Source organism: Glycine soja, chromosome 9, assembly GCF_004193775.1.
Source record: "Glycine soja cultivar W05 chromosome 9, ASM419377v2, whole genome shotgun sequence".
Taxonomy (NCBI): domain Eukaryota; kingdom Viridiplantae; phylum Streptophyta; class Magnoliopsida; order Fabales; family Fabaceae; genus Glycine; species Glycine soja.
In genome coordinates this window covers 8460774-8485731 of record NC_041010.1, presented here as the reverse complement: position 1 = coordinate 8485731, position 24958 = coordinate 8460774, and the positions used below count along the sequence as shown (strand labels likewise).

General features: G+C 32.0%; 1 protein-coding gene across 1 annotated transcript; it reads right to left on the bottom strand.

Moving 5' to 3' along the window:
- Window positions 1-5786: 5786 nt before the first annotated feature.
- LOC114368128 lies at window positions 5787-8723 on the bottom strand. Its single transcript, XM_028325479.1, has 4 exons — window positions 8579-8723; window positions 6804-7875; window positions 6470-6587; window positions 5787-5930 (listed from the first exon to the last, which is right to left on the bottom strand). Exons 1-4 carry the CDS (start codon window positions 8721-8723, stop codon window positions 5787-5789), a joined length of 1479 nt encoding a protein of 492 aa, XP_028181280.1.
- Window positions 8724-24958: the final 16235 nt, after the last annotated feature.

Below are 24958 nucleotides of genomic sequence, written 5' to 3'. Positions count from 1 at the left end.
ACACTCTATAACACATTCTTACTAGCACACTCCTTACTATAAGTTAAAATTTATTAAAAATTAAAAAATCATGAAAAAGAGACTCATTAAATAGGATGTAAGATCCATAAATTTTTGTGATTTCCAATCGATTTCAATTAATAGGAGAGTGTGTTGGTAGGAATGTAATAGAGAAAATGTTCTTAACATTTCTCCATACTGATATATGTAATAAAATGAAGAAAAAAAATAATTCAAATTTGTAAATATTATATTTTATATAGAATCCAAGATGATAACAATAAAGTAGACAAGTAGTTAGAATTGCAAAAAAATAGGAAAGTGTAATAAAAAAAATTATTAAGACGACAAAAAGATTAATTATATGTGACATTTTTTGTCCTTTTGAAACTTTGAGAATACAAGTAGTGACCAACCTAGATTATTCAAATTATACCTTGATTTGAAACTTTAATCATAGTAATCCTTATATAATAAAATTATCTAAGAAAACTATTAATGATAATGATCAAATTAATAAGGAAAATTGTTCATTTTACTTAATTATGTTGTATGAAAATTATTTTTAATTTAATGAAACTTATTCTTAGGAGAGATTTATGTAATTTACTCTCAAAATTATTAAGGAAACTATATACATCTTATTATAAATGTAACGGGGTGGGGGAATATTTTTTTGGTCTATCATTACACATGCACACATGTGCATGTAAATGCATGCACACACATTTATAACTTTCTTAATTGTTTATTCATTTTAAATTAAACATAACCTTATATCACCATTTAAATTGTTTTTCAAGCACGAAAGGTATAAACCAGAAAACCATAGTTAAAAAAACTAAGTTTTTTGTTCAAATGAACATAAACAAATTTCAAAAGTATAAGAAATATGTAATTATCCTTAAACTAGTACAAAATGAATTGTAGAGAAATGATGACACAAATAAATTTGTTGATGTTGCATAGTAAATGTAACAATGTGACAATGTATAATTGTGTGTCTTAGTATTTATATATTATAAATAGACTAGCTATTGGTGTCCTAGAAACTCTTTTCCCTAGGATAAGCTAGTCTATCTCTTCTTCTATTTTTTTATATATAAAAAAAATCACAATTTTCAATCCTTATACGAAATCAAACTAAACCTTATATTAAATAATTATAATTAAGTAAAATCAATTTATTTTCCAAAAAAAATAGTCATATTCTGTTAGGAATTTTATAATTCTTAATTAATTAATATGGGCTACATATTATATTATAACATTTATATTAGTTATTTACATTTAAATGGGTTCAATATAAAGTGATCTATCCAGAAAATTGATATGGGCTTAATGAGCGGAAACCAGTTTGGCCCATTAGGGGATATTGAGAACCCTAATAGGTTTAAAACATAAGGTATGGTTATGGTCCCCAATATACTAAATCAACAAACAGTTTCTCCTTTCCCCATCTGAAGAGAAAACGAAGGTCTCATAAGGAAGAAGGTGATTTGGTTGAGGAAGGTCATTAAACCAATTGTTCGTGACCGCTGTAAGATTCCGCTGCATGTTAATCAAACTCTATGGATCCAGGTATTCCTTAAAACCTCTTGATAATCTGACGTAATGTGTTTTGATGCTCATTTGGTATTTTATAAGGTTTATTGAAAATTTCCAACAATATTCCTCCAATATAGTATTAGAAACTTGATTCTTAAACTGACATATATGAAATAATATCTATTGAGAGAAATTATTTTTTGTTCAATTTGTTATCTCAAGAGCTTAATTCTTAATTATTTCTCCATGCAATAGTACTATAACACAGGCAAAAAAAATAATTAATATTTTTTTTTGTAAAATTTATTCAATTAAAAAAATCAAAGTAAGACTTTTAAAGAAATTTTCTTCAACATTTTGAAAAATAATGCTTCGTAAGGATATTTGATTTAAGTAATAAAAAAATCTTTAGTCCTAAATCCTAATACCCCAAAAGGTCAAAACCCTAATGAGACTCTAGACTACCTATTTGAGAGCGACAAAGACGACCAACAAGCTTTTCCACATTGAGCTTCAGTGTTCCAATACAAAAGCACTCGATTTCAGTTGAATTGTGTGGCTTTGAACTTCAAAATCTATTATAGATTATATGATTCACACCTACAAGCTTCTTTGAATTATGTGGAATTTGTTAATTCATCTTTTTAGGTAAATTTCTTTGCTTTCATCCCATTCTCTCTCTAGTTCATTGTCCCTGCCTATGAGAAATCTTTGTATTCTTATGTTATTACATTATATCTGAAAATTCTTTTTTCTACAAAGGATTTTTTTCATGTTTCATTCTCCTTGTTATTGTTATTTGTTGAGTTAATTAAGATCCTATATTAGACTACTTGGTCAAATGACCTAGCCTTCAATCAAGAAATATGCAAATTGGATTTTGCACCCGAACCTGACCTAATGGCTATTGCTTCCTATACTCCCTTTTTGTTTTCTACACCACTAGAAAATAGGTTTTCAACATAAGTTATTAAGAATTTTCAATATCAGTTCATAACCAATGTTAAAACTACCGATGTTAAAAGTATCAACGTTAACATTGATTATAAAAATCGATGTTAAAATATACCACACAACATTGGTTCTGAAAAAATCGATATTAAAGCACTTTCTACATCAGTTCTAAAAAACTGATGTTGAATGTTCCTTTATAACATCGATTTTGGACAAAATCGACGTTGTAAAGACACTTTCTATATCGATTTTAGACTAACCCATATATTTTTTTGCAAAAAAATTAATAATAATAATAATAATAATAATAATAATAATAATAATAATAATAATAATAATAATAATAATCAAATTACATAGTTTAATCAATTTATTAGGAGTGCCTAATTTCTATTTCACGTGTGCCACTATTTATTGGTGTTAAATGATTAGACTATCATGTTTCGCTATTTTTAAGAGTCGGTCAATTAGAAATAGTTTTCTCAATTAAAACATAAAAGTAAAAAATTTAAACTTACAAATCATGGTAATCTTCATTTCCAGGGCACAAAAGAATTGAAGAACATGGCTCTGATTCATTTTCTTCCATCGTACTCTTAAGTTGGATCAAACAATGTAATGGTTCTACAAGAATAAAACATATACCTTTAATTTTATTGTGCAATAAAAACACTGGTGTTTATGAAAAACATTGGGGGAGGGGGAGGAAACAAATCCCCAGAAACTAAACACTAAGAATGATTTTTTTTGGAGTATGTGTGATATACAAAATGTATTTTTGTCATCACCATATATTCCAACTTGAGGCCGTAGATTTACCTCGCCTAATTCCAAAATAAGATGTTCATAGCATGCCACTTTTTCAAAGAAACTATAAGAAAACATAAGTTACATAACCAATTTAAAGTCAAACTTCAATCACAACACAAGAAAATAAAAAAACAAATAAAAAGACAGGCATGAGGAATACGTAAAAAAACTGGAACATCTACCTGGTCAATCAAGTTAGTTTAGTGCAAATGTCATTGAATTCTTTAGATGGGCCATCAGCATTCAAGAATTAGCTGTAGTTCCTTTTCAGCAAATTGATGAAGTCTCTCCAAACCAGATTTTGCCTCACCTACAAAGAAAAAAGAATCGTGGAAACATTATTAATTAGAGGCAAAACTTAACAAAAAGTGTTTCAATATTTTTTAATAAAAAATATTATATACTGAATTTCTCGATTCTAAATTAATAAATGACATTATTAATTAGAAAAACTTAATTTGTCTCGATTGATCTAAAAGTGAATAAAAAATAAATATCATTCACTAAAAAATAATCCACTGTCCAATTTTATAAAAAATTATTTCATAAAAATTAATTATTTCAGTTCCCCTTGCATATGTAAATATACTATATAAGAACAACTTTTGTTTTATTTTATTTTGTTATTATAAAAATTTACGTATCTTTTTTGGAAATATAAATACTTTGTTTCACTAATTCTGCACTTTTCTAAGAAAAGGTTTATATAGAGACCTACATCATGCAGGATATAACTAACTGCATAATTTGTGTAGCTTTAAAATACTGTTATTTGTACATTGTAGAATTACACCTCCTACTAATTGGTGGGGCTACATATGGCAATTGTAAAATTACACATCCTACTATCCCTGGTTAACCATCCTAGATATAAACATAGAAACAAGAAAATAAGTCTCGAGAAGAAAAACGGAAGAACGTTAGAAACATGAAGACAAATATATGCATATTGTATGTATATTTCAAAGCATTGGATTGAAGAAAGAATATCTTATTCATTTTGAAGTTTTAAGAAAAACTGAAAACAAACCCACTAGTAAGTTTCCCAAGAGATTATCTAATCCCAATGTCATTATGATACTTTTTGTTTTAAATGAGAATTATGAAAAATATTATTAGTAAAGTCATCAATGAAACCAAAAATCCTACAGCATGATGCAGGTACTCTTACACTTCCTCCGGTATTAGTTCCTATGATTGAAAAAATAGTTCAAATTATTATGATGCCAAAATTAAACTCACTGGAATGGAAAAATAATTTTTCCTACCACACTAAATTTGATTATTAAAGTGCATCGTGGTCTTATACCACACTAAATTTTAAGGGTGGATATACACCCTTACGCAAATACTTTAGAGACAAAATAATCATTAAGGAGCCTTGTCCTTTCCATATAATCTATTGACTGACTAAAAGTTATATTATTACTTCCAACTCTAAGATTTAGCCTAACAAGCCACAATTTACATGACAATGATGACAGTAATATATTATCACTCTTTTCACATGAAATTTCATTTAGTGATAGAGATGGTCCCTAGCAACTTAAAAATAATGCTTAGGATTATAATAAAAACCAATGGTTCTTTAGAATAAGTGAAAAAAATGAACAAAGAAAACCAAACCTGTAGCCATTTCATCAATGACAGTTTTACCAACACAAGTGACACCTGCTCTGAGGAGAGCCAGAGCTGTTGGAGCAATAGAGGTAGTCACTGGATGAGTCCTTGCCTAGTCAGGATTCCCGAAGCTGAGATGTATCCTTCCGTGTCGAAACTGTTTGACACAAACACTTCCTTCAAGTTCAAGATGCAGAAGCATGAATTCACAAACTAGTTGACTTTGATGTCAGCAAAAGAGAATTTTTGACAATCATAATTGAATCTTTTAACTGTTTTTACACTGACATCCTTCTTTTACAAGAAATTCAACATAACTCCTAAACTTTTTATTTATGGACCATACATGCAGTCTCATTAAAAATAACAAAGCAAAGAACATAAGTGTAGTTTTGCAAATAATAAAGGTTTCAACAATTCAGTGTAGTCAACACTAACCTCCAGAAAGGAGAGTGTATTTACCTCATATAAATAAATGATGGATCTTCTTATCAGTTGACTTAGTACATGTTTACTTGTGAGGTTTTGGAGGAAAAGAAAAGGGAGGTGCAAACAATGTTGTTAATGACGTATGGCGGTTCATGGCGAAAAGTCAAAAATTTGCCATAAAAATATGGCGGATGACATAGCGACAAATGGTGGACGTCATGATGGACAATATATATATATAAAACAATAGATAAAAATTAAATATAAATAAAAAATTAAAAAAATAATGGATTGCATTCAAATAAACTAAAAGTTTCATGAGTTCACATAATAACCAAGTACCAACACCAAATAAACTCATTCAAGAGTTCAAAATAACACAAGGATAAAAGCATAATGCAAAGTGCAAAGTAAAGGTTGAAGCTCTAATCATCTTCTTCAATCCCAACATAATCATCTTCGTTGTTATCATAAGGTAGTGGAGCATCTCCCTCTCCCTCTTCTCCATCAAATGCCTCAAAATTAACCATGATTTCATCTTCTTCAGATTCAAGTTCAATATCCTCAAACTGTAGATCCTAATCATTTTCTTGGACTACTTTTTGCTTCCTTGATGAAGATCCAACAACCATTTTTCGTTTTTTAGAAGTGTGGGCAGCAATAGTAGGACTAATACCAGCACTTGTTGGTTGCTTTCTTTCCCCTTTTATTTCTGCCTAGTATACATCCTACACTCTCCAACCCCCGAAGCCTCATACACAGTTGCCCAATTTAGTGCATCATCATCTTCAAATACCAAATCATTTTCAGCATCATTATCATTATCTTCATCCATCTCTCCCACGAGCCATTCATTGCACACATCAATATCATTAAGAGAAATTGGATCAATTTCATCTCTTGCATTATATCTTTGCTTCAATTGTTGGTTGTATTTGACAAACACCAAATCATGTAACCTCTTGTGTTCAAGCCTATTTCTTTTTTTGGAATGAATTTACAACATAACAAATAAATCTTGATCTCAATCTCAAATACACTCCAAATAAAACTTGACCATCAAAATTAAATAAAAATTAAAAAGCATAGTTAAAGTTGTCACAATTACTTGCTCAAATACATTCCAATTTCTTTCACATCCTGAAGCACTGCAAGTCAAACTCAAAATTTTAATAGCTAGCTTCTCAAATTTGGAGTTTGTGACCCAAACATTCACCACCAATATGCTACAATTTCAACCAAGAGCATAACTTAGAATTATGAATTATAACATTAATATGTAAAAAAAATAGTATAGTATTTGTATTTGTCATTTGGTAAAAGTTTATTGATGGGTTTTCCTTTGAGCCATTGCAAAGTCAAAACCAAAGTGTTCAGCACCAATCTTGTAAAGATGCAACTCAGTTAGAATTTTTTATTGCACATCAAATTGTGGAACCAACTTCTTAATGCAATCAAACAATCCATTGGTGACCTCAAAATCAAACTCCAAATCATTGTTGTCATAAAAGAACTCTGGATTTAAGAAGTGGGCAGCTGCATGCAATGGCCTATGAAGCTGACAATTCCATCTTTTATCAATGATTGCAAACACATCTTTGTACTTGCTTTCATTATTGTTGAAAGACTTGATAATTGTTTCTTTTGCCTTGTCCATTGCTTCATAAATATAGCCCATGGCTGGTTTCCTTTCACCAACCCCAAGATGTAGCACTTTGACAAGTGGAGCCATGACTTTAAGAGTGTAAACCACACTATTCCAAAAAGAAGGCATGAGCACTACCTTTGCAGCTTCTTTCCCCTTAGGCTCCTTAGATAACTTGTTTAAGATCCATTCATCAGAAATAAACATCTTTCTAATATTAGCTTTCTCTTTGTGGAGCCTTTCCAAGGTTAGATAAGAAGTGGAAAATCTAGTAACAGCATGTCTCACCAATTCCATCTTGTTTGTACAATTTCTCAACAAGTTTAAGGTACTGGAATGGGCATAGATAAACCCAACTAGATTAATTGCCCTTCTAATTGTCTTCCTTATCAAGGGAAGCTTCTCAATGTCTTCAAGCATCAAATCAATACAATGAGCTGCACAAGGAGTCCAATAAATATGTTTCCTTTTGTCCTCTAACAACTTATCCGTTAAAACATAATTGCTCTCATTATCAGTTACAACTTGAACAACGTTTTCTTCTCCAACTTCCTTCACAATAGCATCAAGCAACTCAAAAAGATTTTCACATGTCTTTACAAAATCAGAGCCATCAACAGACTTCAAAAACATTGTACCAGCTAGAGAGTTAACCAAAAAATTAATGATGCATCTTTGTTTCTGATCAGTCCATGCATCAGACATAATAGTACAACCATACTTGACCCATTGCTCCCTGTGGCCTTTCATCAAATTTTCAGTGTATTCAACTTCCTTCTTTAGGAGTGGAACTCTGATGTCATGATAGCTTGGAATGGGCAAATGTCGCCCATATATATTGACCAATGGCTGCAACCATATTCTCAAAGCTTTTCAATTTAATGAGGTTGAATGACAAACCAGCTTAGTACCAAAAGCGAGCAATATATTGATGCACGTTAAATACTTCATTCTTATATATTGACTCTCTTATGTTTATTTGCCTCAACATCTCCATTTTTCTCCGATTGATTGCATTTTTTGGATTCTTACAAAACCTGTCCATTGGTCCTTTTTTAGTCTCACACTTTGTCTTTGGAGCCAAAGTAGTAGCATTGCAAGAGTCAGCAAACTAATCTTCACTTCCATCACATCCAATTGGTTCACCAAATTCAAAATCTCTTATATTTGTCACATTACCACTGCCTACTATAAGTGGTCCCACTTTTTTGTTAGACATACATTCCTTCAGCTCTTTGACTACATTTGGTGGATTTTTCTTGCAAGATGCAACGTTACCTGACTTCCCAATCAAGTGTTCTTTGGCTTTGTTTATTCCTCCCTTTGTGATTTTTCAACAGTAATTACAAAGAATGGTGTTTGTATCCCCTTCCACAAGTGGATGACAATACTTCCAACCAGGGTCTGTCTTATTTTTCCTTGTTGTAGTTGCAGTTGCAACATTAGATGATGGTTCAATCATTGTAATTAGTAGAAGGGGGCTGAATAGAAAAAAAAAAGCAAAACCAAAAATAAAAAGGGTGTCAAACAGAAAAAAAAAATAGAATAAAAAAAAACAAAAAAAAATAGAACCACAGTGTTGTCGTCGCAGTCTGTAGTCGTTGTCGCCGGCGGCCATCGCCATAACTGTCATTCTACCACCATCGGTAAGGCTATGGCAGCCGCCATCGCTATTTGGTGGCATTTTTTCAAAATACCGCGATGCCATAACTGCCATTTAACAACACTGGGAGCAAAATTATCATTTTTTTATTCAGAGAGTTATATATTGTTTATTCAAATAAATAAAGGATTAGAATATCATTTTATATCTTCATTTTAAAAATTACCAAAATTAGAAAATACTTATTAGAAATGAAAAATTTGTTTTCCTTTTCCTCCCAAACCTTACTCCCAAACATACCAGTCAAAATCAAACAAACATTGAGAGGTAGAGAAACAAATCAAACAAATATTGTAATAGTTGTTATATGTCTGGACTGTTAGACCTGCAAATATGATATTTTCAGCTCCCTTCCAACATTTTTCTAAAAGCATTTAATCTTTACCTAAACCATTTTTGGAATAATGTAGCCTAATTTAGCTTGCACAACATTTTTCTAAAACCATTTAATCAGATTCACACTCAACTATTGAGACACTTCATCAAGCATGACCATTTAACCCACATTATTATCCCAAATCATGTTCACATCATAAGCATATGATAAATTGTCTAGGGCAAGTAATAAAAGTCAAACAACACCAGATTTAAAAAAAATAAAATAAAATAAAAATATCTTAGCCTCAAATTAAAGCAAGGACAATATAGTACCCTGGTCATAAGTCATAACTTCACTCCAAAAGAAAAAAAAACAAAATTAAAATTGGTGAGTAGTAACTAATGAGAAAGAAGGAATGGGGGAAAGATCACAAGTTCCATCCTAACAAGCAAATAGTACTCACCAATCTTACAAATTCACAATACTTTGCCACAAACCATAAATCTTACAATTTCTTACAAAAACCCCAAAATTATAACATTGTGACCACAATTGCAATTGCAAACCACTTTCAAAAACAATATACTCTAAACTACCTAATAATGTTACCATTCTTATGCAACCAATCTTAATATGTTCAGCATTATACTTTTCCATCATCTATATATGATATCATGACCAATTCCATTTAAGGTACCTTGTGTTTCTTAGCACATAAATAAAAAGCAATCATGATGAACATTGGACGCGTGAAATCAGCACTTGCACGGTGAGAAGCTGGCAATGATGAAACAAATTGATCCTTATATTTGTAGAGGAAAGAGCAGATAGTTTAGCAAAACACATGAACTTTCAATAGCGTTATGGCATTTCATCAAACATGTGGTAGATAACTCACAATTTAAGACCATCGCAAACGAGAGGGATAATGCAAACACAACCGAACTGAATCGCCAATTCCCTTTCTTATAATTTCATCCTGAAATCACCAAACAAACGCTTTGTTAGCAAAAAGAAAGAAAGAAAGAAAGCTTGAACAAATAGAAAGAGAAAGAAAATGAACTTGACACCAAGGCCGTTGTGGAGAGAATTATAGGATTTGATGTAAGCTCTTTTGGACATTCCGCTGAGCCTCACTGCAAAGGATCGATCGACGAGAACGTCGAGTCTCATGGTGCCAATTTCCAAGCATATGAGAGATTTTGCAACCTCACCTTGATAACGCAAAACAAAGAGCTTCAAAATCGAATAAAATGGAACGGAATGGAAAGGAAAGGGGCTTATGACTCCGATGATGGAGGAATTGAATTGAACATCATAGAGGCGGGGGAGCCTGACAACTTTTTGGATGACGAGTTTGGAATGGAAGAAGAAGAAGAGCCCCAAACGATAAGAAGAAGAACCTAACTCAACTCCCTCGTTTCACATCAATGCACCAACTGAATGCACGCTCATGAACCAAAAATAGAAAACAAATTCAAATTAAAAGAAAGAAAGACTAAATTAAATAAAACGACATTTGGTTCGAAACAACTGCATAAAAAAAATGGAACAAGAAAGTATAGAGAATGTTCTAGCATCGCTGAAGGAGAACTACACATCCTTCTTTTTCCCTCACTTCTTCCCCACGCAAACGGGGACTCGAAGTCGAGACTGGATTTGTCATGGAGGGGGTGGAGAAAGCGACACTGAGATGAGAGTGAGAGTGAGTGGGTCAGAGAAGACCGAGAGACAAATTCAACAAAAGGAAAACCCAACATCAGTTATTAAAAACTCAATGTTAACATCGTCGTGTTAATATCGATTTTTTAACAAAATCAATTTATTTACAAAAATGTCACTGCCCTTTTGTTAGCATCATTTTCATAAAAAAAATGATGTTAAAGTGATGATATTGAAAGTATTTTTCTAGAGTGCTAGAATGGTCAATCTGGAATGTAAAAGTACATGTTGGAATGCAATCCCTTTTGGCTTTCAGAATGGCTAATCTAAAAGGTAAAAAAAAAACATTTTGAAAAGAGTGCAAGAAGCAACTTGGGGAGTGCATGGAGCAACAACCTCGATATAAGGGTGTTCAAACTCAAATCAAACCATTTGAAAATCACCAAACCAATCCAAAAAAATATAAGGTTGATTACTCCCCACTTATATAGTTCATCTCAGCACTATCTTCATTCGATGTGGGACTTCAACATGCCTCATTTTTCCTCATGTGTCGAGATGAACTATATAAGTGGGGAGTAATCCTCACCTTATAAGCCGGTTTGTAGGGTTGAGCTAAACTCACGAAAAACTCACTTTCTGACATGCTATTAGAGTCTATCCTAATGGATCCCCATGGTTGTCACGCTCTAGGCAAGTAGCCTTGAGCGTGAAGGGAGGCGTGGTCACACCTAGATAGAGGGGTGTGGTGAAAGTCCCACATGGCGGAGGAGTCATGAGGAAAATTGGACATGTTGAAGTCTCACATCGAATGAAGATAGTGCCGAGATAAACTATATAAGTGGGGAGTAATCCTCATCTTATGAGCCAATTTTTTAGGGTTGAGCTACACTCACAAACCACCCACTTTCTGACATCTAACATAACAAAGAAAAACTTGAAGCAATTTGGAATGCTCACCATTTCAGTTGGAGCAGATTTTATGAAATGATGATGGTGACCCGAGTTTTCATCTCGGTAAAGACTCATGTTACATGATCACCATTGCCACTTTTAGTTGCCTCAATACTTGACTCAGGAGAGAGACTGACAAGGGAAAGTCAGGGAACGCAAGTTGATGAGCCTGATTTTGTTAATTTGTCTAGCATCAGCATCCATTTGTCTTTGCTCAGCTATGGCATTGGTCATGAATTTGCATTAAAAAATCTCAATCTCAAAAAGTTCATAAAGGTGTTTAACCATGGACTGTGAGAAAAGAAATTCCATCCTATCACAACCATTTACTTTGATAACTTGTAGTTTAGGAAAGGTCTCCAGTGCATATTCTCTCCATGTTAATCAGATTGTCAAGCATCAGTTCATTTGTAATATCTCATTTTTTGTAAAATAAATTAAAAATCTATATTTAAAAATAAATAAAGTTTTAGAAAAAAAATAACAAAATTTTCATAATTAAATAAATAAGGAGAAATAATTTTCTTAATTAAATAATGATTTGAAGTAAAATAAAAATGATATTTTATTTATTCATTTGAAAGGAAGTAAAATAAAGATTTTTATAAAATGATAAAATAAATAAAAACAAAGTAAACAATAGGCCCTGAGTACCCTAGTTATAAACAAAGATATATTTAGTCTGTTTTCACATAAACGATGTGTTTCTATACTTTCTCTTCTTCTCAATTTTGTTTTCCCTTCCTTCTGTCTTGAAACCCTATCTTTTTTTTTCACACACCCAAACTTGTCTCAGTAAAACATTGATTTTGAACTCGATAACCATTGGATCATCGTGAAATTTGAACACCAGGTTTGGAACTCAATTTTACACATACCCAACGATGGGATTTTGGATACAATGTTTGTAGTGAGGGGAATGTCCCTCTCACATACCTCTTTGTTTTTCCCGCATACACTCAAATCTATCCTAGTAAAACTATGACCATGGTCTTGTTAACCATTGGATCATCGTGAAATTTGGACACCAATTTTGAAACGCATTCTCTTACATCTTCACCGTTGGAATTTTTGAAACAATGTCTCCGAGAGAATTTCCACTTGCACGGGGCAGTGGAATAAAGTTTCAATCCCTTTTCATTCTCTCTAACGCTGGGAAACCCTAGCCGAGCAATTAGTGAAAAAGCTTGAGAAATCTCAAGGAACTGCTAGAGATGTCGCTGTCACTGTCGGACTACACACGTGAGCCCATTTAGAGGTAAGGGATGAGTTATTCACAATAAGGGAGTAGTGAGAACATGTGTAGGGATCCTTAGAGGATTAATTGGAATGGGTTTTGGGGTGTTTCTGCAAATTTTGATTCTATCTTTACAATTATAACTGTGAATTATATATGTTTGATGAACCAATTGATGTCCTGATGAGAAATTGATGTATTTTTGTGTTGAATGTGAACCCTAAAAATTGAGTTTTTTCTTTTTCTAATTTACGTGAATAGTACTCTAAATAATCTTGTCTTTAATTACTTATTTTATACAAATTATTGTCTTTGTTTTGTATCTTCCCACAATGATGATCAACATGTTATATATATATATATATATATATATATATATATATATATGTTCTGTGTCATCAAATATTATTATTGTTTCATGTGTTAATTTTTAAGATACATGTAAATATGTGATGGTGGATTGTGAGAAGTTAAATTGTAGACATGAAATTTGGTTGTGATTAAGTGTGTGGTTAACACTTGATGTGACAATACTTGTGTTGTGAGCTGTGAATTATACAATAACCAGACTGGTGTTTACCTTGAGAAAAGTCTTTATGGACAAAGTGTTAAAGGGAAAGTGTAGGATTCCTAGTTAGGAACCTAAAGTGTTAAATTGTAACGCAATGTGTTAAACATGTTTGAAACACTAGTGTGAGGTCATGGGTATTGTATAATTCATGAGTAGTGTCTGGGTGCAAAAGTTGTTTTAGGGGTTGAGTCTGAATCAGGAAGGTGAAACCCTAACAGATTCTTTAGAGTCTAGGCCTTAGGGGTAAAGACAATTGGTTTGAGTGCTCCTTTAAGCCTATGTTGATCCCATATGGTTGGAGCATTCTCGCAAAACAGAGTGATCCTGACTGGTCACCTTATGATTTTACTTAGTGAGAGTGACCTGTCATACCCATTATGTGGTGTGTCTTTGATCGAGGCCGTACCCGAATCAAATAAACATTAAAATGCAGTAACTAGGAAGTGATCCTAGGTCGTCTCCCAACAAGCAATGATCAACCAAACGTTCATAACAAATAGTAGGAAAATAGTAACGAATTGAGGGGGTTGTTTGCTTTTGTAAATTAAATAGCGAGTAAAATTGAATTAGAAAAATATCAGAATTGAAATACGTTGCTTCCCCTTGATTCACAAGCAAGTCTCTTATCCTAGGTTGCGAGAATTTATTCTTATTCAGTTCAATCACTTAATCCAACCCTAAATTAAATTACTAAGCGAAATTCAACATAAGGCATTCATTATGTGATTAAGCATCACACACACCAATTACTCACAAACGATCATTAAGCATGAACGTAAATTAAGCGTAGAGACAATTAATCAAGCACTAAGCATGCATAAATTAATAGCAACAAATTCAGAGTAATTAGTGAAGAGGAAAAATTGAACATAATTTAACAGTAATAATAGAACCTCAAAGAGAACTGTGCTTGATCCTCAAGAGAAAACAACGCTGGAGACTTAGCCTTCCATTAATCAATAGAGAACGAAATTATAGATTGAAGAACAAAATTTTATTGCTAAAACAAAAAGTCAGAACTAGAATTGCAAAAACGAAAAATAAAGGAGAAAGAGAAGAGAGAGGAGAGGAGGCCTAAACTAGAACCTTGGTGCTGTTATATAGTTTTTCAGCCCCAAAGCTTACAAATCTGTTTTAAATCCAAGCCCATAAATAAAATCAAATCAAATCTAATCTAGGTAAGATAAGATAAGATAAGATCTAGATGAAATAATATCTAGATGAGATCAAATCTAAATAATATCTAGATAAGATAAGATAAGATAAGATCTAATTTTGTAGAATAAAATAGTCTGCCCTCTTCAAGCCCAAGCCCAATACTTGATTCAAGCCCAATTCTTCATTAATTCCTGAAATTAGATTAAAAACATCAAATTAGCTAAATGGACCCAAATAATAAAACTGCCTAATTAATTTGACAATTAAGATTAATCAGTACTTAAAATGGTGCAAAAAGGGTTAAGAAATAGGAGAAAATAATGGCACATCAGTCTTGCTATGTACTCTTAAGCGTCCGAGTGTGATTTTTCGCTCACATGGTATCACATTGCATATAGGCTTGAGTCTTAGTATAATTGTTGCATAATGCCTATGAATTGTTTATTATGAAATTGATGAGTGTTGTTACGTCTTCACTCGAGTGTATGATTCATGTGTAACGTGATTGGTGATTGAAAAATTAATTTTAAATGATAGAGTGGTGAAATAACGTGGATTGTATTAAGTTGAGTTATGTTATAATTACTTCTATAATTTATATTGATTATGTCTTTGTTTATCTATATTTTATTTTAAAATGTGATAACTCACTCCCTGTGTGTTGTTTATGTTTGGATCCTGTGATGATCTCGAATCTTGTGTTCGTGGAAGTAGATGACTTTAAAAAACCTCATGTTAGAGGACGTTGAAACACAATGCTTTGGTAGGATGTGACATTAGAGCATGAGTTTTTATTTTAATTGCATGATGTTGTTTTACTTTATATTATTTCACTGTTTAACAAGATTTCTTTTATAAACTTTGACGACCTTGTTCTGAGCTGAATATGTTTTTAATAAGTTTTATTTGGTAATAGTAAAGCAAATGTGGCCTTTTTACCCACATAAGCTCTTTTATGCTTAAAATAAAATCATTTTAGTTAATTCCACATTTTTATATGTTTTTCTTATTTATATTTATATCGGGGTAGAGGATGTCACATCAATGATCACCATAAGTCCACTCTGTTGAGCTAATAATGCTCTCCATTTCAGCACAGTTTAGGATTTTAAGATGCTTCATATCGCGAAAGCCCTTCATCATTCAATTCACAAAGTACTTCCCTAACACCCTTCAGTTCAACCAAACATAAAGTACTTCAACTTTTGCCATTAACATCTTTATACCATAATCCATTAGAATGCTTGGATTAGCACCCAAATTGAGCTTAAGAAGTTTCAAAGTTTTGTAATTTCCAAACTCCACCTAGACTATTTCCATCCTTCTCCAATCAAAATCTTGAAGCATTCTAGTCTCCCAAAGGCAAGATAGTCTCTTGGAAAATCTGAAGTATCTTCTATTTGCACATTCAAAGTTGTTAGATTATTCAAATTCCTTAACTCACTTAAACATGAATCAATGTTTTGGCTTTTCCTTCCCTTGATCTCCTCTTGAGCATTATAGTTTCCCATGTAGAGCTTTTCCAAGCTTGTCAAGCAATGGCAGATCCAAAAAAATTTCCTAACTAGGGCAAGAAATAATTTCTAAAACTTTCACAAAATAAAATATCACAAGGTATTACAAAATATATAATATCATGATAAAAGAAATCTAAAGTACTTAAATTTCTACAACTTACAATTGTCCTCTATGCATTTTCATACTTTGAAAATGTTTTATGATTTTTTCATTGTCAATACTAATTTAGTGTGTGAAATGTAATGTCATTCATTAAAATAACTAACACTATAACACCATTAATCCTTATTTCTTTATATCAAGAACACAGTGTTAGTTTTGATTTAATTTTTGAAATCAAATTAAAGTGGTCCCAATTTTTCTCACCCACTTCTTTTGTTTTCTTAACCACTTGGCTTAGTCAAATCTGCTAACGATATTCTAGTTTTAATGATAAATTTGTTAAGAGTATATTTGCATCCTAAAATTGTGGGATCAATTTTTATGATAGATAGAATCTGATCTATATAAATAGGCATAGAGTAGGGGTGTTCATGGGTACGGGTCACCTGTGAACCCAAATTGACCTAAACTTGTTGGATCAAGTGGCCTCGGAGTAATTAAGAAGGGGGGTTGAATTAATTACGAACGTGTCTTGACTAATTAAAAATCTATTCTTCTTAATGTTACTAGATTCAATTAGGCTTTTACTACTAAGTCAAGAAAGTAAAGAACAGAAATAGAAACTTAACCAAAAGTAAAAGAGATAATTATAAGTACACAACGGAAATTAAAGAGTGTAAGGAAGAAGAAGACAAACACAAGATTTATACTGGTTCGGCCACAAACCGTGCCTACACTTGTAAAATCCTTTACAAGCCAAAGATCCACAAGGGATGTACCCTCCCTTGTGCTCTTTGAATAACCAAGTGAATGTACCCTCCACTTGAACTAATCCACAAGAGATGTACCCTCCACATGAACTGATCCACAAGAGATGTACCCTCTCTTATTCTCAGTATAACAATCCCCAAGTAGATGTACCCTCTACTTGTACCATAAAGGATGTACCCTCCAATGTGTTGGGACAAAGAATTCTCAGGCGGTTAGTCCTTTGAATCTTTATAAGGGGAAACAAAAGATATCTCAGGCGGTTAGTCCTTTGAAATCTTTTGTAAGGGAGAAGAGAGATACAAAAGAATTCAGGTGGTTAGTCCTTCTGTTCTTTTGGCAAAGGGAGAAGAGAGACACAAAAGAATCCAGGTGGTTAGTCCTTCTCTTCTTTTGGCAAAGGGAGAAGAGAATGAAAAAGATGAATAGCACAAGTTTTTGAACAAAGAACTTTTCTTGAAAGAGAAAGTGTTTGAACAAAAACTTTTAGAAAGATGAAGAGAAATGAATTAGAAAGTTTTGTTGAAAATGTTGAAAAATATTGAAAGATGGATAGAGATGTTGTTACAAAATTCATGCCATGGTCACATATTTATAATCTCTTGATGACTCAAGTTAAAGTTTGTGACTCTTGGCAATTTCTTTAAAACTAGTCACCTTTTAAAAATTGTGACTCTTTTGAAAACTAGTCATTTAAAAAGTTGTGACTTTTGAAAAAATCTTCAGAAACAAGTCACTTGAAGAATTTTGACTTTTGGAAATTTATTTTTCAAAATCAGTCACTGGTAATTGATTACCATCAAGGTATAATCAATTACACATCAATAGATGTGACTCTTCATGTTTAAATTTTGAAAATCAAAACGTTTAGAACTCTGGTAATCAATTACAAGTATTGCATAATCGATTACACAAGTTTAAAATGATTTAAACTGTTTAAACAAAGGTTGTGACTCTTGAAATTTGAAATCTAACGTTTTAAAACACTGGAAAACTTTTTGGTAATGATTTTGTAAAAACTTCTTGTGCTACTCAATGTTTTGGAAAACTTTTTTAGTACTTATCTTGATTGAGTCTTGAAACTTGATCTTGATTATTCTTGAATCTAGATCTTGAAACTTAATTCTTGAATCTTGAATCTTAATTCTTGAAATTAGATTCTTGAATCCTTGGAATTTGCTTAACTCTTGATTCTTTGGCATCATCAAAATAACCTTGGAAGGCATTGCTTCCACAATCCGAACAATTTGAGTTGGATCATTTATGTATTTGGGTCAAAATTGAATCGAATCGATCAAAACTGTTCATGTATGGGTTGAGTCACGAGTTTATATTTATAGATCCAATTAAAACTGAACCGAATCAATCAAAATCGATCCAAATTTTTTAAGTTGTTTGGTTTGACTTAAAATACTGTTAATATTGGGACTCCAAGTATTGAGACTATTAGTGTTGAAACTTCTTAAGGTATTATTTTTATGTACATTGTTATTTGTTTCACCTTTTTTTTCATATTCATTTTTTTTTGTTATGTTTATAATATTAACATATCATATTTTGTTTATTTGTTTCATCAAATTTGGTTGCAAAAAATTTGGTTGCGGCAAATCTTATTGTAAGAAATTAGTTTGTAGAAAATAATTGTGATTCAAATTATTATAGTAAATCTCATTGAAGAATATTTTGCTTTAGTTTGTATTATTCTATTTTAGAATATTATGTTAATGGTATTAAATGAATCAATTTTACTACTTTCAAACATTTGATAATATTGTGTTAATTGCATTGAATATTTTGATGAATCATGATATATAATAGTAGTTATAAGAAGAAGAAAAAATCAAATTTAAATGGGTAACCTGTTAGCCTGAACTGAACCAAACCTTTCATGAATGGGTTGGGTCCTAAATTTGACAAAAACTGGCCCGCGAACACCCCTAGCATAGAGTCCCCGGTCTAAACACATAGAAAACAATACTCATTACATCTAAAGTGAGTGTGTTAAATGCTAGAAGTATTCTTTGCAATCGAAACTACAAATGTTGTCAAATTCATTTTCTAAATTTTCTTCAAGAGTTATGGTTGGAGGATAGTAATTCTAATTGAATTAAATATACCATCATGCTGTTTATGGTGTATTAATTTATCATTTGGTATCAGAGCTTGTGTATGCCTTTGCTTAACTGTTTGTTATGGTTTTTAGTTAAGCATTTTGGGTTTTATTATGTCTCGCATTCATTCATTGGTTTACATTGTAAATAAATTGTAGAAAATAAAATAGATATCTATATGATTCAACATTAATATAAACCTTATTCTCGTAATAGGCATGCACAGGTAGTTTTAAAGCATGATTACAATGTTTCCTTTATTTAAAAGCCAAATTAATTGTTTTCTATTGCTTTGAGGCTTCTATGCTACATTAAATATATATGACCTTAGTTTATATAGTTTATGACTTTGGAGTTGAAAATGATCCTGGGCCGTTTTCGCAAACTACTAACAGTTGTAATTCTAAGTTATGGTGTGATGCTATGGAAGATGAATTGGAATCTATGGAAAATAATAAAGTTTGGGATCTTATTGAGTTACCTAATGGGATAAAGCCTATTGAATGTAAATGGGTTTTCAAATCCAAGAAGGATTCATTAGGTAACATTGAGAGACACAAGGCCTAATTGGTTGCCAAAGGATTCGCTCAAAAGTGAAAGAGTTGACTACAAAGAAACCTTTTCTCTTGTATCTATGAAAGATTATTCCTTAAGTATCATAATGACATTAGTTGCTCATTTTGACTTGGAATTACATCAAATGGATTTCAAAATGGATTTTCTAAATGGTGACTTAGAAGAAGTTTATATGACATAACACAAAGGTTTTTTTCTCTAGTGATGGGGCTCACTTGGTTTGAAAGCTCAAGAAATAAATATATGGACTTAAACAGGAATCACATCAATGGTATTTGTTCACACAAGTAATATATTAAAATGGTAAGACCGAGTATCGTATCCACAGGGAATTTGTTTCACTCAGAAACTGTACATTCAGTGTGCAAACATTTGTCTACAACTAAAAGTGAGATAAATATCAAGTTGAGTTTTTGTGCTAAAATCTAGTTAAATCTAGACTAAATATCTAAAGTTTGTGAAGTAAAAACAGTCAAGTAAAAAATGTTGGGTCATTCTATTGAGTTTTCCTTGATGTTGTTATGTATTTTTCTTTATTCAATGTTATCCTAGTGTTCTTATGCTGAGAAATTACCCAAACCAAGATCTCTCTAGTGAATGAGCCTAACTCTCTTTAAACCTCATCCTTGATCCCTCAACAAACTCAGCCTAAAAGAGTTGCATTAAGTCTGCAACATAATATGGACTAGATCACTACACTTCATTCCTAGACATACAATTTTCTAACTTGCTCTACCAAATTCTAAGGCTTTAAAGCACTTTCCAATGCTAAAAATCCTAACTATACATACAAATGGGTGATCAAGTCACAAGCATGTAAAAAAAAGCATAGATAGAAGCAATGAACACATAAAAATAACATTAAATAAATAGTGAAAGAATATTACATCAAGGGTTCTGTAGAACTTCCCAACCAAGAGGCTTAGCCTTCCATTACAAGAAATATGCTCTTAATACAAGGAAGAATAGAGTTTAGTGAAAGAAAATGGCAAAGAAGGGTTGAGGATGTCTCTTCCAACCTCTAAAACCCTAATCTCACTCCTCTAACCTAAGCTCTCTTAGCAACTCTATTTTTGTCGCTTCAGCTTCTCCCTATGATCTATTTTTCAACTCCTCTCTTAATTTCCGCCAACTTCAGTGTTTTAAAGACTCCTTGGACGTTTCAGTTTCTAAAGGCTCACTTAGCGAGTCAATCTCGCTAAGCGAGAGTAAGTGAATTTTGGCTTAGCGAGCTGGGCGCACTAAGCACAAGAAGATATAACCTACTCGCTGGGCGAACTGGCGGTGCACTGAGTGAGCACATCTCTAATTGATTCTCTTCTAGGACTTCCCAACATGCTAAGCGAGTTGTATGCCTCACTTAGCAGATGTCACTCGCTAAGCGTATCTGCCTCGCTTAGCAAGACATCAGCTACTTGAACCTTCTCTTCTTTTAGCCTAAAATGGAAGTGGTTTCAACATTAATTCACAAAATTGGAAATATCTATTGTATAAAATCAAACTAAACATGAAAATATGTATAATTCCTACAAAAAGAACCATAAATTGGAGGTAAAGCGCTATTTTTGTGCAAATATTCAATACAAAACTTAGTCGTGAATAGCAACTAATAGTAATTGAAATTCAATAGTGTCATCTCATCATTTGGTTTTTTTTTAGAACAATATGGATAGATGCATATACCATAAGGTCAGTGAGAGTAAAATAATATTTTTAGTCTTATATGTGGATGATATACTTCTTGCAACCAATGATTTTGGGATGTTACATGATGTAAAATAATTCCTTTCTAAGAATTTTGACATGAAGGATGTGGGTGATGCAACATATTTCATTGGCATAGAGATCCATAGAAATCAATCTCAAGGGATTCTCAGCTTGTCTCAAAAGGCCTATATTAATAAAGTTCTAGAAATATTTCGGATGAAAGATTGTTCACCCAACATGGTACCTATTGTGAAAGGTGATGGATTCAATTTGAATCAATGTCCTAAAAATGAGCTTGAAATGGAACAAATGAGAAACATTCCATATGCTTCTATTGTAGGAAGCCTATGCACAAGTGTGTGCAAGACCTGGCATTGATTTTGTGGTTGGAATGCTTGAGACATATCAAAGTAATCCAGGAATAGAGCACTGGACAACTGCAAAGAAATTGTTAAGATATCTTCAAGGAACCAAAGATTACAAGCTTATATATCAAAGATATGACAACTTATAAGTTGTTAGCTACTCAGACTTAGATTTTGTTGGTTGCATTGACTCTCGGAAGTCTCAACATCTGGATACATCTTCATGATGGCTAATGGAGCAATATCTTGGACAAGTGCAAAACAATCATTAGTTTCTACTTCTACCATGAAGGTTGAGTTTATTTCATAATTTGAAGCAACATCATAGGGTATTTGGTTAAAAAGTTTCATGGCCGATCTACAAGTGATTGATTACATTCCTAGACTGGTAAAGGTGTATTGTGATAATCCAGCTGTTGTTTTTCTGGCTAAAAGCAATAAAAGAGAAAGTCAAACATTGACATTAAGTGTTTAGCCATGAGGGAACATGTCAAAGTGAATGAAATCATCATTTAACACATCAGTATTGAACTAATGATTGTAGACCCATTGACAAAAGGCATGCAAGCAAAGTCATTTAAGGATCATGTTAAGAGTATGAGACTTGACTCCTTCATATAAAGTTCCTTTTTGAATATAGTGAAACTTTAGTTATTTATTTTTTGTTGCAGTTTGTTGTATATATTTTGTTGAGAAAGACATGTAATTTGGACTCAATAAATATTGAACATGTTCATTCAGTTAAATTGTTGCTTTTACTAAAAGTGATTACATTCTAATACATACATGAAAGGTAATGATCATTTTAGAGAACCTACCGCCATGATTCATGTGGTTAGCATCTTCGATGTGAGCATAAAGTTATCAGTGTTGTAGATATCATAAAGTGTGAGAAACATTGGACTTAGTGGGAGAATGATAGTTTTGATTTAAATTTTGAAATCAAAATAAGGTGGTCCTCATTTTTCTCACCCACTTCTTTTGTTTTCTCAACCACTTGACTTGGTCAAATCTGGTAAGAACATTTCAATTTTAATTATGAAGCTGTTGAGAGTATATTTTTGCATCCTGAAATTATGGGATTAGTTTTTATGATGGATAAAATATGATCTATATAAATAAGCATAGAGTCCCTACTCTAAACACATCATAAAACACTCATTCCATCTAAAGTGAGTGTGCTAAAGGCTAGAAGTATTCTTTGCAAGTGTTGTCAAATTCATCTGTCGAATGCTCTTCAAGAGTTATGGCTAGAGATTAGTAATTCTAATTGAATTAAATATATTGTCATGTTGTTTCTGGTGTATGAATTTATCACATAGTATAGTACAAGAAAAACACTCCTAAATGAATTATATCATGGAATTTTTGAAAAGGTACATGTTTTACTGACATCTTGAAGCAAGTAATTCAAGTTCTTTGTTATCTTTGTCTTAACATAATTTATTCATTTTCTTCCTCCTTCTCAATCCTTGAGCAACCCACTAATAACAAGAAAGACTATTTATTTGTGTGATTCTAGGAAAATGAATTGTCTATCCTTGTGTAATCTTTGTATGTAATTTGAAATTATATCTTTTGATTTTTTTTAACCAATCTTTCTTTATCTCATATTTTTATTATCTTTATCCAATATAAATATATAATTATACTAATATCTTTTCAAAAAATGTAACAATTTAATATATCAAAACAATTTAACCTATCTTTTCCATTACTAAAAGATATATTTAAATAATCTTTATTTAAATAATTATTAGATTATTTTTGGGATGTTACATGAAACGGTGTGTTTCATGTAGTGTATGGTATTTTTATTTTGTATTACTGCAACAATAATGAGAATTGAAATAAATGGTTTGGGTTGGAGCCTATAGTTTTTTTATTGAATGTCTTATGTTTGTTTGGACTTTGGGTTAAAAAATTCAAATGGAGCAATATTTTTATTATGGAGCAATTTTTTTCTATATACATTAAAAAATAAAAATAAAAATTGGTGGGGGCAATTGCCCCTACACCATATAAGATGCATTCGCCATTGTTGTCAAGCTCAATATCATGTTGCAAGGGAACACTCCTAGCGTTGAGCAATCAATCAAATCTAGCAACCTTAGATTGCTCAATCCTCTTATTTCTGCAAGGAGCTCTCTAAACTCATATTTTTCATGGTTGAGAAATTCAAAACTTGTGATTTCCCCAACAAAAGCTATGTCTTCCAACATACATTTACATAGATTCAATGCTTGGAGGTTTGTCAAGAGACTGAGAGATGCAGGAAGGGAAGGAGTACAATTTAGACCTCATAAATTCAACACCTTCAATTCTTGCATTTGAACAAACAAATTATCAAGTATTTTCAAATAGTTACCTTGAATATTTAGTTGAAGTATCTTCAACTTGGGACATTCTAACACCTTGAGAAGTTCGCGGATAAAACACCAGTCCAAGAAAATATGATGACAAGTTCTAAGTAGATCCATTCCAGGCCATTCTTTCAATTCCTTATTTCTCTGCACATTAAAGAAATGTTTATGCCTAGATGAAATGGAGGTAGACACATGTTGGGCCACTTCAAAGGTCATGATCAAATCTCTTTGCCCTTCATTAAGTAACAAAGAAGCAGCTCTTAGGTTGTCTATCAATTTGTAAAGCATGTGATAAGTCAAAAGACAATTATGTCTTAAAGACGAATCAAGGCTCTTGATTATTTTGGTTAAATACAAATAAATACAAATGATAAAAGTTTTGTCTAGTATGCTATCAGATCATGATTTATCTTTGTGCGTTTGAAGTTTTCAAACGATACACTTATAAGACGATTTGATGTAGCATTTAAGTGGTGTATTTAAGACCTTCATTTAATACTCTATGTTTAAGATTGTTCTATGTAGAAAACATTCTTCTAGGATATATCATAGTCCTATCAAGAATAAAACAAGTCCTCAATTTGGAAGATGTTGATCCTCATCAAAAGGTGTGCTCTGTTGGTACGAACTTGCTATGATGAAAGAAGTGACTTTCTTGCTGAAGTACAAAACACACTACCCTATCAACATGGACTTTGCATGATGAAGGAGGGTGTGCATTTAATGTAAGAAATAAATGCTTCAATGGACTCAAGGCCTCAGATAAAGAATAGAGTAAAGAATCCAACAGTTAAGAGACAATGAATACTTGGAGATGAAGACTATATATAGAATAAGCTTTGAAGAAAATGGTTACGAATCATCTATTTGAATCA

Coding starts and splice junctions, on each gene's coding strand:
- LOC114368128 (XM_028325479.1), bottom strand. CDS start 8,723: ATGGCAGTTATGGCATCGCGGTATTTTGAAAAAATGCCACCAAATAGC. Junction 7,876..8,578: donor ACTGCGACGACAACACTGTG/GTTCTATTTTTT, acceptor TAAATTGAAAAG/CTTTGAGAATATGGTTGCAG. Junction 6,588..6,803: donor TTGTTTGATTGCATTAAGAA/GTTGGTTCCACA, acceptor TTGAAATTGTAG/CATATTGGTGGTGAATGTTT.